This window comes from Thalia democratica, chromosome 1, assembly GCF_965202585.1.
Source record: "Thalia democratica chromosome 1, ktThaDemo2.hap1.1, whole genome shotgun sequence".
In the NCBI taxonomy this organism is placed as follows: domain Eukaryota; kingdom Metazoa; phylum Chordata; class Thaliacea; order Salpida; family Salpidae; genus Thalia; species Thalia democratica.
Genome location: NC_139165.1, coordinates 51,118,604 through 51,129,978, shown reverse-complemented (window position 1 = coordinate 51,129,978; position 11,375 = coordinate 51,118,604). Strand labels below are relative to the sequence as shown.

At 24.4% G+C, this 11,375-nt stretch overlaps 1 protein-coding gene across 2 annotated transcripts; it reads left to right on the top strand.

Moving 5' to 3' along the window:
- Positions 1-212: 212 nt before the first annotated feature.
- On the top strand, positions 213-7,553 carry LOC145843584 (transmembrane protein 14C-like). Of its 2 annotated transcripts, XM_082950953.1 has the most exons (7): positions 213-314; positions 1,086-1,187; positions 4,181-4,268; positions 4,327-4,756; positions 5,195-5,296; positions 6,733-6,820; positions 7,192-7,553. In XM_082950953.1, exons 4-7 carry the CDS (start codon positions 4,678-4,680, stop codon positions 7,253-7,255), a joined length of 333 nt encoding a protein of 110 aa, XP_082807079.1. In that variant the 5' UTR covers positions 213-314; positions 1,086-1,187; positions 4,181-4,268; positions 4,327-4,677; the 3' UTR covers positions 7,256-7,553. The 2 variants fall into 2 exon arrangements, with proteins under 2 accessions (XP_082807079.1, XP_082807078.1); XM_082950952.1 differs by lacking the exons at positions 5,195-5,296; positions 6,733-6,820; positions 7,192-7,553 and having other exon boundaries at positions 4,327-4,677.
- Positions 7,554-11,375: the final 3,822 nt, after the last annotated feature.

The window sequence follows — 11,375 nt, the reverse complement described above, 5'->3', positions numbered from 1 at the left end:
TTCCAATAAGTTTTCAAATTTTCTTTAGATGTAACTATGTAAAAGCCTTTTTCTTAAGTCAAAAAGTATTTTATTAACACATAAACTCACAAAATTTTTGTAGCACAGTTTTTACGTTTACACATTTTATTTTGTTCTAATTGCAGTTAGCTTTTTGTTCTTATATACTGCTTTTTATTACATATGCATTCTGTACTTTTAACTTGTTTTATAGATTTTAAATTAAAGTAAAATGTTTGAAAGTTTTGATATTGTTACTGGCGCTTATGCAGCAACCATTGGCGTTGGAGGTATAACAACATTTATTAAGTCAGGTATGAGTGTGTTATTTTAATAAAGTAATCAGTTTAATTTCTGAACTTTATATACATTAGAGTAAAATAAATTCATTCGTTGTTTTGTGTTTTATTGCACTTTAAATAAAAAAGTAAAAAACTTTTCTTAAGTTACTTTATTATAATGTAACTTGTTTTAAATCAAACAATTTAAAGTTCTCGACTTAAATGTCTTTAAGGAGATTTATATCCAATATTTATTTCAACAGTTTATTACAAACAAAACAATGTTTCACTCCTATACTTGCATATAGGAGATCCTCAGTTGTTGTAAATAGGTCTGAAATTTCAGACCTATTTACAGAAGGAGTGAAACATTGTTTTGTTTGTAATAAACTGTTGAAATAAATATTGGTTACTTTATTATGGTAAACTGTTACTGTCAAATTTATATAAACTTAAAAGCGTGCTAACAATTAAAATATTTTTTTTTTGTGTCTAAAGTTTCTTTTTTAATGAATGAGTTCATTGATGAAAAAATTATAAATTGAAAATAGTTGTTTTTTTATTAAGTACGATTTTTTACTGTTTTGAATTTTACTTGTATTAAATCATTGAGGAGATTACTTGCATAGTTGCACTAATTACAAAAAAATAGGGACTAGGATTACTAAGATCAGCTGGCAACTTTTGCTGTCAAACACTTAAAACTGTTAAAACATTTATCAAAAGTATTTGCTAAGGTTTTTGCTTAGAAAAAAAAATCTTTACAAACAGTTTTACAAACGAATTATTATTTCAATATATTAGGTTGTCCAGTTGCTTTAACATTAGGAGTTCTCAGTGGAGGATTGGCTACTTACAGCGCTACGCAACCTAGTAATGACCCAAAGAATACTAAATTAATTCAAGGTAAACTGTTAAGATAGTTTGATTTGAATTAGATTAAAAACTATTAGTAAATAAACTTTTTAAACTTAGCAAATAGTTTATACAAAAAATTAAAATAAATAGCTTAAATTGTTTTATTCTAAAAATTTTTCAAACATAAAATGTTGTTTAATGTTAGAATACTTAGTTAATCAAAAATACAAAATAGAAATGGTATCTTAAAAACTTTTAAAAGCCTTATTTTTTGTGCTATAATGACCTTTAAAATTTTCAAGTTCGAAAACATAATAACTCCTTTTTTTGCAATTTTTACACCTCCTTCAATTAATTCTAGTTAATTAACAAACTACTTTTATTTTGTCTAATAAATATAACTCGACTTACATCAATCATTTAACATACTTAGGTCATATTTAAAGTATGAGCTTAGACAACCTTAGAGTGTTGTGGAAAAAAAAATTACTGATTAAATCAATTTAAATATTTAAAATCAAAAGTAATTTTTACCTCAAGTTTTGTACGTTTAATTTTATTTTTTAAACCTTTTTCAGAAAGTTGAATAAATATTTAATTTTTGTTATCTAAATTTTGCTAATGAAAGTATGCATGTGTTTGTGAATTAGTCAAACTATGCGGTGCTTTCATTTTGTAAATTGAATCTGAATCTCTAAATAAACTGATTATAAAACTAAAATAAAAAAGTTGTAAGTAAAGTCATTTAAAAAAAGTTATAAAACTTCTTAAAGTAGTAAAATTTGTACACTCAATTTTAGAACCAAGACAGTATTGAAGTACCTATATAAAAGAGCCACAGAGTTAATAAGTTAAATATTGTCTTACTTACAATATAAATAAATTTAGGAGCCAATCCATGGTTAAAAAGCAAAAATATATTCAACATTCTTTACTTCATAAGAAACACAATGATTGAATAATATTATTTCTAATCCGAATAAAATTCCATTAACCAAGTTTTTTATTTTGCTAGCAATCATTTTAAATCAGGATCATTTTTTATCCAATCGATTTTAATCCACAATAGTTTATAATCAAAACAAATCTCATCCAAATTATTCTCTATTTAATCAGTTCCCATCCAAGTTATTTTCATCTGGTCAATTCCCATCTGAATTATTTCCAATCCAAAAAATTACATTTCAAATGTAAAATGATATTAAATCTAATATATAACCTATAATGTTTTTAGACATAAGAATAGTTTTTCGTTTTGTGTATCATAGTTTCAAGGCGAGAACGATTAAGAAGGTGCATAAGTTAAAAAAATTCTATCGGGTTCAGGGTCGAACTTTCTTTAATTTCTAGTAGTTGGATTTTTAACAAGTCTTAGTTTATTTAAAAATAGCCAGAACAAAATTTTTGGACTTTTAGAAGTTACTTCTCAGTATTTATTTACCTTTTACTGGTACGAAACAAACTACAAAAAATCAAATACCTGCATTTTAAGTACATACTTTAAACTGAATGATTTAGTTTAAATTTTATAATCATTCATATAATGACATTTTGGGGGAATAGGGTCCAACATTTTCTTTATACTAAAAATAACATAGGCTCTTATACAAAAGCTTAAAGTACAAACTTCTACCAAGTTTTTTATAGAATTAGAAAATATTATTTAACTTTTGAGATATTGTACTTTTTGTAGAAAGTTTCCAATACAAACGTATTGACGGCAAATTTTTTGGGATCAATTTTCTTGGAAGTTTAAAAAATCACTAATTCTAACTTATCCTTCATTTTTTGAGCTATAGACCTCTAACTTTTAGGAACTGTTCCTTTTATAGTTTAAAAGACTTGGAATGTTGCAATTTAAAAAATATTTAAAAAAAATCTTTATATAAAAAATACAAAAATAATGTGTTTTTTTTTACAAAAATTTTATTTTTAATTTAAAAGAAAATCCTGCATTCAATCTATTTAGTAGTGAACTTTCTGTAAAAATTTGAAGAAGATTGGTTAAAAAATGAAGGAGAAGATAGGTTTTTATAGAAATAGTCTTTTTTCGCGTTTTTGGTTCGCGCCTTCCATTAGGAACCTATTGAGGTCACCGACTTTAATCGCTTATATCTCAAAATTTACTTTGAATTTTTTAAAGCGCTTAAAAATGTCTGATAGCTCAGATAAAATTCTATAAAATAAGATCAACTTTTAAAAATCAAGATGGACCCCCCTATTCTCTTAATTTAGATTAGTGTTTTATAAGTTAAATTTTAATTTTTAATTTACTGTATCGTTAAACACGTTTTTAAGGTGTATAAATTAAGTTTAAAATTGGTTTTACTCACAACGCTTTAACTTTAATGGTTTTTTTTCAACTTAGTAGCATTTTAAGTTACTTTGTTTTATGTCATAATAACTTTTAAAAGTGAACAAAACAAAACTTTATATAGTTAACAAGTTTATTTGTAACATTTTTATTTGGTTACATTTCACCGTTCTAAAATTAAAATAAATGTTCTTGAAGTTATAAAAATCTATCTTCCTAACGCTCATCAAATAAAGGTGTAGTTCTAATAACTACTTTTGCTTTTAAAAAATGTTTTCAAACACAAAATCTTCAGCATAGTTAATGTCAAAATATAAATTAAGAATTACACTCAAACTATATATTTTTTTAAAGTTGGTTAGTTTTTTAAAACATTTATATAAGTTTAGGTAGTTTCAATTGTGAGGTAAATATAAGTCTTACAAATATAAGTGACTAGCATATTAATAAAAATAAATAGCCGTATTTTCAAAAAAAGAAGAAGCTATTTTTAAGTACAGATTTAGTTTCCAAAAAAAGCTGTTATATGTTTCTAAATGTAATTTATCCACAAGTTTTTTTGTTTTTTTCTCCTCAAAACATTCAAAATTGAATTTATGTCTAAAAAAAATAGAAGTAGTTTGATGGCATATTTTGAAGTTTACAAACTAAGTACAACTTTAAACATTATTTTGCCAATAACTCAAAAAAATGCTACTTATTTGTTTCAACAAAGTTTTTTTTACAGCTGTCTCCTTAATACATGGTTCAATATACTTACAAAGGTACTACAAAACTAGAGTGGTCTGGCCAGCAGGAGTTTTTGCTTTATTAAGGTTTATAAATACTTTTTTTTATGCTAATTAAAAACATCTAACATATAATTTTTTGTAGCTCATGTATTTTGATTCGTTCAACATATAGAAGCTTCAAAGACTATGATGGACAGTTGAAAAAAGAATGACAGCACACTTTCCGGAAATAAATTATGACTAATGAACATTTTTGATTTTTTTTTGTGAAATTAGTATTTGTTGTATTATTGAATATATTTAGATAAATTTTTTGAACTGAATGTTATTATCCGATAGTTTTTATGTTTAAATAAGCATGTTTACAAAATATAAAATTTAAGGTTTTGTACAATTTCTCAAAGTTATTCATTGACCGACAACTGGATATTTCAAACATTGTTTTATTTGTTTTTGAAATCGTTTTCAGACAACAAGTTTTTATTAATTAAAAATGGGAAATCCTGATTGGCTAGCTTATGGGTACAGCGCGGCTGTCACGTCTGGTGGCTTGATGGGATACATGAAAGCTGGTGAGACTTTTCAATTTTGTGTTAACAAATTTTAAACAATTAATAATTTAGTTAAAAAAAACTTAATTTTTACTATGATGAACGTTATAGTTTAAAAATTTATTATTTTATTGTTGTTGATATATGTTTGTCATTGCTGTTTTAATAAAACTATTGCTTTTAAGACTCATACTATTTTATATTTCACCTAAGTGACATTAAGTCAATCTTTTTTAAAAATTTTGTTGCGTATTTTCAAAAGTTAAAAAAAGACTAATTAGCTTTTGTTCGTTTAAAAAAAGTTGAGCAAATTTATCATTTAAATAATCAATACAGCGTTTATCAGTTTTAAGTTGTATGAAACATTTGTAACCATGTTTGGTATTTTTATTTCTATAAAAGCTAGAAAACAAATATAATAAAATAATATTTTTGTGTCCCATATAAATATTTTCACAGGTAGCACAATTTCTTTAGCAGCGGGCCTGTTGTTTGGCGGTATTGCTGGATTTGGAGCTTATCGAATGAGTAATGACCCCAAAGATGTCTGGGTATCACTAGGTAGTAAATACTCTTTCCATGTATATTTTCGACATATAAACTGTACAATGTTTTATAAATTTATTTATTTGTTTATTTTTAACATATTGTTAAAGTCATTCGATAGACCTAGGGATGCTTAAAATTTGGCGATGCTACTGTTTTTAGAAATCAAGATTTTCTCCAGTCCATACTTATTAAAGTACACTTTTCATTGTAATTTAACTTTGTACTACAATTTATATAAAATCTAACCAAATAATTATTTAAAACGAATTTATTGCAAAAAAATAAACACAAGTTTGCTTTAAGTAATTAAAACAAGAAGATTGAACAGTAATTTTAGCCCTAATACTCAAATTGAATGAACGATTTAATCACATAGTTTACGCTTTTATACAAAGGGCTTTGAAAATTAAAAAAAAAACTCTCCTAGTATAAGTCAGAACTGAGTACTAAGTAATTAAATTGAGAAATTTAATTGTTTCATTGAATACTTAAAGTATACAATTATATATTATTAAATGTTTGTGTTCCAGTTATTATTTTTGTAGTTAAGACTTTTAATAATTTGTGTCTTAAATTATAAATTAAGTTTGAATATATTTTAAAAGTTTTTTTTTAGATCCAAGACTTATCAAAATTAAGAAACTTTTTGTGGTGATCTTGAGCTTATAGTCGTAGGGTCACTGTAACTGAACTTAAATTATTAATGATTATTGTGCCTTTTTCATAGAAATTTTCTCGGAAAAAAATTAACAAATGTTAATTTATTAATATTAGTTTTTCTATTTACAGTCACACAGGTTTTGATCATTTCTGTAAAATTCATTCACTAAAGAGCTTAAAATGATTTACATTTTAACATTATACTTTTACTCAAATGTAATTGTTTTTTTACTACAGTCATTGTTATGACAAAAAAATTCTTTCTTCTTAGTTACTACAGCTAAGTTAAGGAACTTACGTAAATGTACTATCCAAAATTCATTAGGTCTATCTTACGTTATTCCAAATGAGAAATCACAAAATTTATTTTTCAAAGAGTTAAAACTTATTTTTATTAATTTTGTTTTCTGATGGTGTATAATTAGTATATACCTAAAAAATAAATTTCTTATTTTGTACATATATTATTCTGTTTTAAGTTGAAGATAGATTTACGAGGTTTATCTAACTGTATAAAATTTCGAGTTCAAAGATATTTAACTATACTGTAAAAACTGTTATAAAAGCTAAAATTTTTAAATAACCGTACTGCATGTTCTTAAAATAATTTTTCAGATAAACGCAATTTAAACTATAATACAATTTAAATCTATATGCCTCTTGAGTTTTAAATCGTAAACATGTTTCTTATAATTTGCTATAAACAAATTTCAAAAATGTTTTAAACTGCATAATTCGAACAAAAGATATTTTCAAAATTTCAAAATATACTTATATTTTATGTTTAGGTGTTTCTTCGATGCTTGGTGTAATGATGGGACAAAGATTTGTCAAAAGTGGAAAGTTTATGCCTGCAGGATTAACATGTGTACTCAGGTAAGTTTTTTTGCTATTATATCGAGTAAAGTTTAAAATTTTTACAAAGCGTTACATACCAAACTAGTAAAACAAGAAATTTGACTTTACTGTTTTTTTTATAATGTTTAATTTGAGTTCCGCTAAGTAGACATTAGTACAATTTTTACATTATTTTTATAGAATGTAATTAGTTTAACAAAAGTATTTTTACGATATATTTTTGGGTTATATAATCTAAAAAGCCTTTTTTCTTACAACCTTAAATTTGTGATATCTTAAAAAACTTTTTATTTCAAAATTGTTAGTAGTATCAATTTTTACTTTTAGAGATAAATTATAAGTTTTAATTATATACTTTTAATATATAGTTTTTAATTATTTTGTGATAGCTGTGGAATGGCTGCCAAGTGCCTGTATGATATGAAGAAAGCTCCAGAAATAAAAAATGATTGAAAAAAATATTTATTTCATCTTGTTAAAACTTACACTGAGACATAAAAACATTTTAGTAAAATTTTCAAGTCTATATACTTTTTGTTTAGAGATGCATATATTTTATGTCATTGTACATACATTAAAAAATATTTCATAACTGTAAACTTAAGAAATATGAAAAAGTTATTATTGTTAATTTCAATAAAACAAGTTTTCTTTTAGCAGTAAAAATACTTAAATAAGCACAAAAAATTGTGATTCGCTCTTTAAATAAATTAATTAAAACTAAGCATCAAAAAGTGTTTTGTTTTTATATTTAGATGTCTAAAATAACTATTAAATTTTCCATCAAAAAATTAAATAGATTTTCTAAACAGTTGTTATTGTATAATTTTAAACTTATAATTGACACATATTTTATGCTTAACTTTTAAAAATAACTAGTCTTAAAATAAGGTACAAGTAAGGCCAGCGGGCTGAATTCGGCCCATCATCAAAAATATCTGGTCCTCAATTTACTTATAGCTTAAAAACAACTTTAGCAAGTTAAATAAAAATTAGATTTTTAATAACTAATGTTTTAAGTTCTGCTCTTAATTTGGTTTTTAAACACGATAGTGCTTATTCGATGTTTAATTTATTGTAGTTTTAAAGTTTATATTATACAATTTTTCTAAATTACGCGGCCCGACAACAAATTTTTAACAAAAATAAAAGATCAAGTAACCAAAATTAAATTTTAAAAATGATTTATGGTATATAAATTTTTGAAATTATTCAAGATAAAACGTGTAAATTTTTGTTTAAAAAAGTATTACTTTCATTAATAAAGTTAATTTTAAGCTAATATCTTGTACTCAGTTAGCTCGTCTTAAATAAGAGTAGCAAGAAACTAAAGAGTTCATTTTAACTTATTAGTTTAGTTCAGGGACGTAGCTAGCTCAAAAAAGTTACGAATCTGAAAAAATTAAAACATCTGAAATAACTCGTGATAACGTCCTAGCGGGAACACATCAGTTTAAACTACCCTTAATGTTATTGAATTTAATCTGAAAAAATGCAGTTATGTTAATACATCAAAAATGGAATGTTGAGGTACGAGTGATAACTGCATACAAGGTTATTTAATTAGCTCCACACCCCCTATGACTCTTTATGTCTTGCCACTTGTGTAAACCAAGAAAACATTCATTAAACGGTAGGAATTTTTATAGGTAGTTTTAAATATTGAGTACTTTCAATTACAGCTAATTTGCAAAAATAAAAGTACCAAATATTTTGATGACGTCAAGAACTTTACTTTGGGTAGTTTTAAAGCTTAAACTTGTAAAAAAAAACAAAATTGCTGTCTAAGACTATGACAAATTCACTTTTATAATTTTCTAAAATATGAAAATAATCATATCTGAAATAAAACAGTAGAATAATACTAAACATTTCCCTATGTTAACACAATTATAGAAATATTTTTTGTTGATATAAAGTTACAATTTTAAATTCAACCACAACTTTAAAAAATTGATTTTGAAAGTTTTTCTTATATAGTTTATAGATGAATTTAGTTCATAAAAAATATTGAACTAATTATACATGAGTTATGTACTTCAATAAAAGCTACCTTTTTATAGTTTGAAATAAAGTTAACAGGGTGGCCATCAAACCTAAATGCTTATGGGAATCTTGGAATGTTATATAAATCCTAGAATGACTTGAAATTCTGATCACTTATTTTGTCTAGAAAAGTAAATAAGAATTGAATTTAAAAAAATATATTTCATTTTGAAAAATTGAAAGAAGTTTCAAAAAAACTTTAGGAGCCACCTTGGGTACAGGGAGGGTGTAGATCACTTTTATTACAAGTTGATGTCACTTTATGAAATTTAATCTAAACTAAAAGTATCTTTATACAGATTTTTTATACCAAAACAAATTTTTGATATAAAACATTAAAATAGGAGAGTACAGTAGGTTTTAATTGTCATCTTTTATTATTTTTTAAATATTGAAAGGAATACTTCCTTAAAATTTGAGCAGGGTTGCCAAAACACCTGGAATCCAGGAACTTGATAGTTTAAACAAAAACTGGAAAAACCTTGAACTTTTGAAAGTAAAAAAATTGAAAAAATATAGTGTTTAAAAAAAAATCATCAAAAAATCTGTAATTTTTAAACTACTTCTACATGTAAAATAATGAAATTTTTATAAAATATGATAACTTAAAGTCATCAATAATCTATAAAAGAAAAATTTTCAAAGTCAATAGCTTAATTTGTGGTTGAATTTAAAATTGTAACTTACACAAAAAATATCAAGGTTGAAAATTATATTTCCTTAATTTTGTTAACATAATGAAATGTAAAGTATTGTTTTATTTCAGATACAATTATTTTTATATTTAGAAAAATAAACAAAGTGGATATATCATAGGCCTAGACAGCAAATTAATTTTTTTTACAAAGTTTAACCTTAATAACTACCAAAAGTAAAGTTAATGACATCATCAAAATATTGGGTACTTTTTTTTTTGCAAAATTGAGGCAATTGAAAGTATCCAATACTTAAAACTACTCATAAAAAGTTAAAAAGTCCTACTCTTCATTAAAATAAGTATAAAAAATCACAATATAACTCAAAAACACTTATACTGTTTTGAAAATCAAACATTTAACGTAGTCAATAGTAACAACAAGTTATGCAAACTTTTGTAACATAAAATTGTATGATTTTGACTTTTGAAGCTACAGCTTCCTTTAGAATCCATTTTGCATTGCAGCTTTTTGACAAAATAAAGCTTTAACGCCCTAAATGTTACAATTTGGATTTACTTAATTCGTTCAATTTTTTTACGACACTCAAAATGCTAAAGAGTACATATATGTTAAAATTATCTCTCAGGAGTGCAAAATTAAGCATAAATGAATACTAAATGCTAAGACAGCAGATTCTTTTCAAGCTGAAATAAAAGCAAGTTTTTTCGCACATAAGTATACGTTTCTGTAGATTTGCAGAAACCTACCAAGCTACGTCCCTGGTTTAGTTTGTTACAGACTTAATCAATACTCATTAAAATCTTTAAGTTGTTAAGAAAAAAAAATATAAACATCTAACTACATACAATAAAATATATCTTTATATAAAATAGACTTTTATTGTCTTAAAAATTCTACTAAAAACTACTTGCATAAATTTAACTTCAATGAATCAACCATTGGACAAATTATAGTGTCCCTTATATACTATTATAACAGTTTTTAAAATAAAAAACTTTATGTAAGACAGATCTACCAAATGTTTTTTTATTTCAATATATAGTTTTGGTAATATTAAAAATAGTTATTCGAAAAAATTATAGAGGCAACACTAAAAAGTAGATCATTAAGTTGCTGCGTTTATTTCTAAATAAAAATGTCAGTTTCTTGTCAATTTAAATGTTTACAAATTCAAAATATCTTCTTTTTTATGAATAAACTAAAACATTTTGTAAATTTCTTTTTTAACACCCATTTGTTTTTAGTAGGCATAAAGTTGCCAAAAAACCTGGAATTTGACAATTTAGGCTAAAAAAAAACTGGAATTTTTAACAATTTTCACATGCAAAGTAGTTAAATTTCGATTTGACACAAAAATCTATCGTATACATATTTTTTTTTTCATCATCAAAAACTTTTTATTAAAAAACACATTTAAAGAAGCTGTAAGATCTCTTTTTAATGGATTTATATTTTTTAAGACAGTTTTTTATCTTGAACTTAGCTTTAAACTAAAAATACAACCTAAAACGTGTAATTTTTACAACCTCGAAGAAATTTGAAAAACCTGGAGAATATTTGCTAAAAACATTTGGCAACCCTGTAGGCAGTATGTCAAGTATAAATGTTTGAAAAATTCTGAACTTCTTAAAGATGTTTGAGAAACTTTTGCTTTTAGTATATATTATTAACTTTACTCGTATTGTACATTTTAATTAATGACTTCAATAACTATTTGCAAAGAGGTAAGTATATTTATAATGAGAAAGGAGTATCATAAAGTGAGTGTATCAGTGTTAATACAGTTAAAAAAACAAGTGAACTACAACACTGAAAATAAAAAGTTAAATATGTCTGTAGCAGTTGCATAACAATAAAATTCAATCAAC

Coding starts and splice junctions, on each gene's coding strand:
- LOC145843584 (XM_082950952.1), top strand. CDS start 233: ATGTTTGAAAGTTTTGATATTGTTACTGGCGCTTATGCAGCAACCATT. Junction 315..1,085: donor AACAACATTTATTAAGTCAG/GTATGAGTGTGT, acceptor TCAATATATTAG/GTTGTCCAGTTGCTTTAACA. Junction 1,188..4,180: donor GAATACTAAATTAATTCAAG/GTAAACTGTTAA, acceptor TTTTTTTTACAG/CTGTCTCCTTAATACATGGT.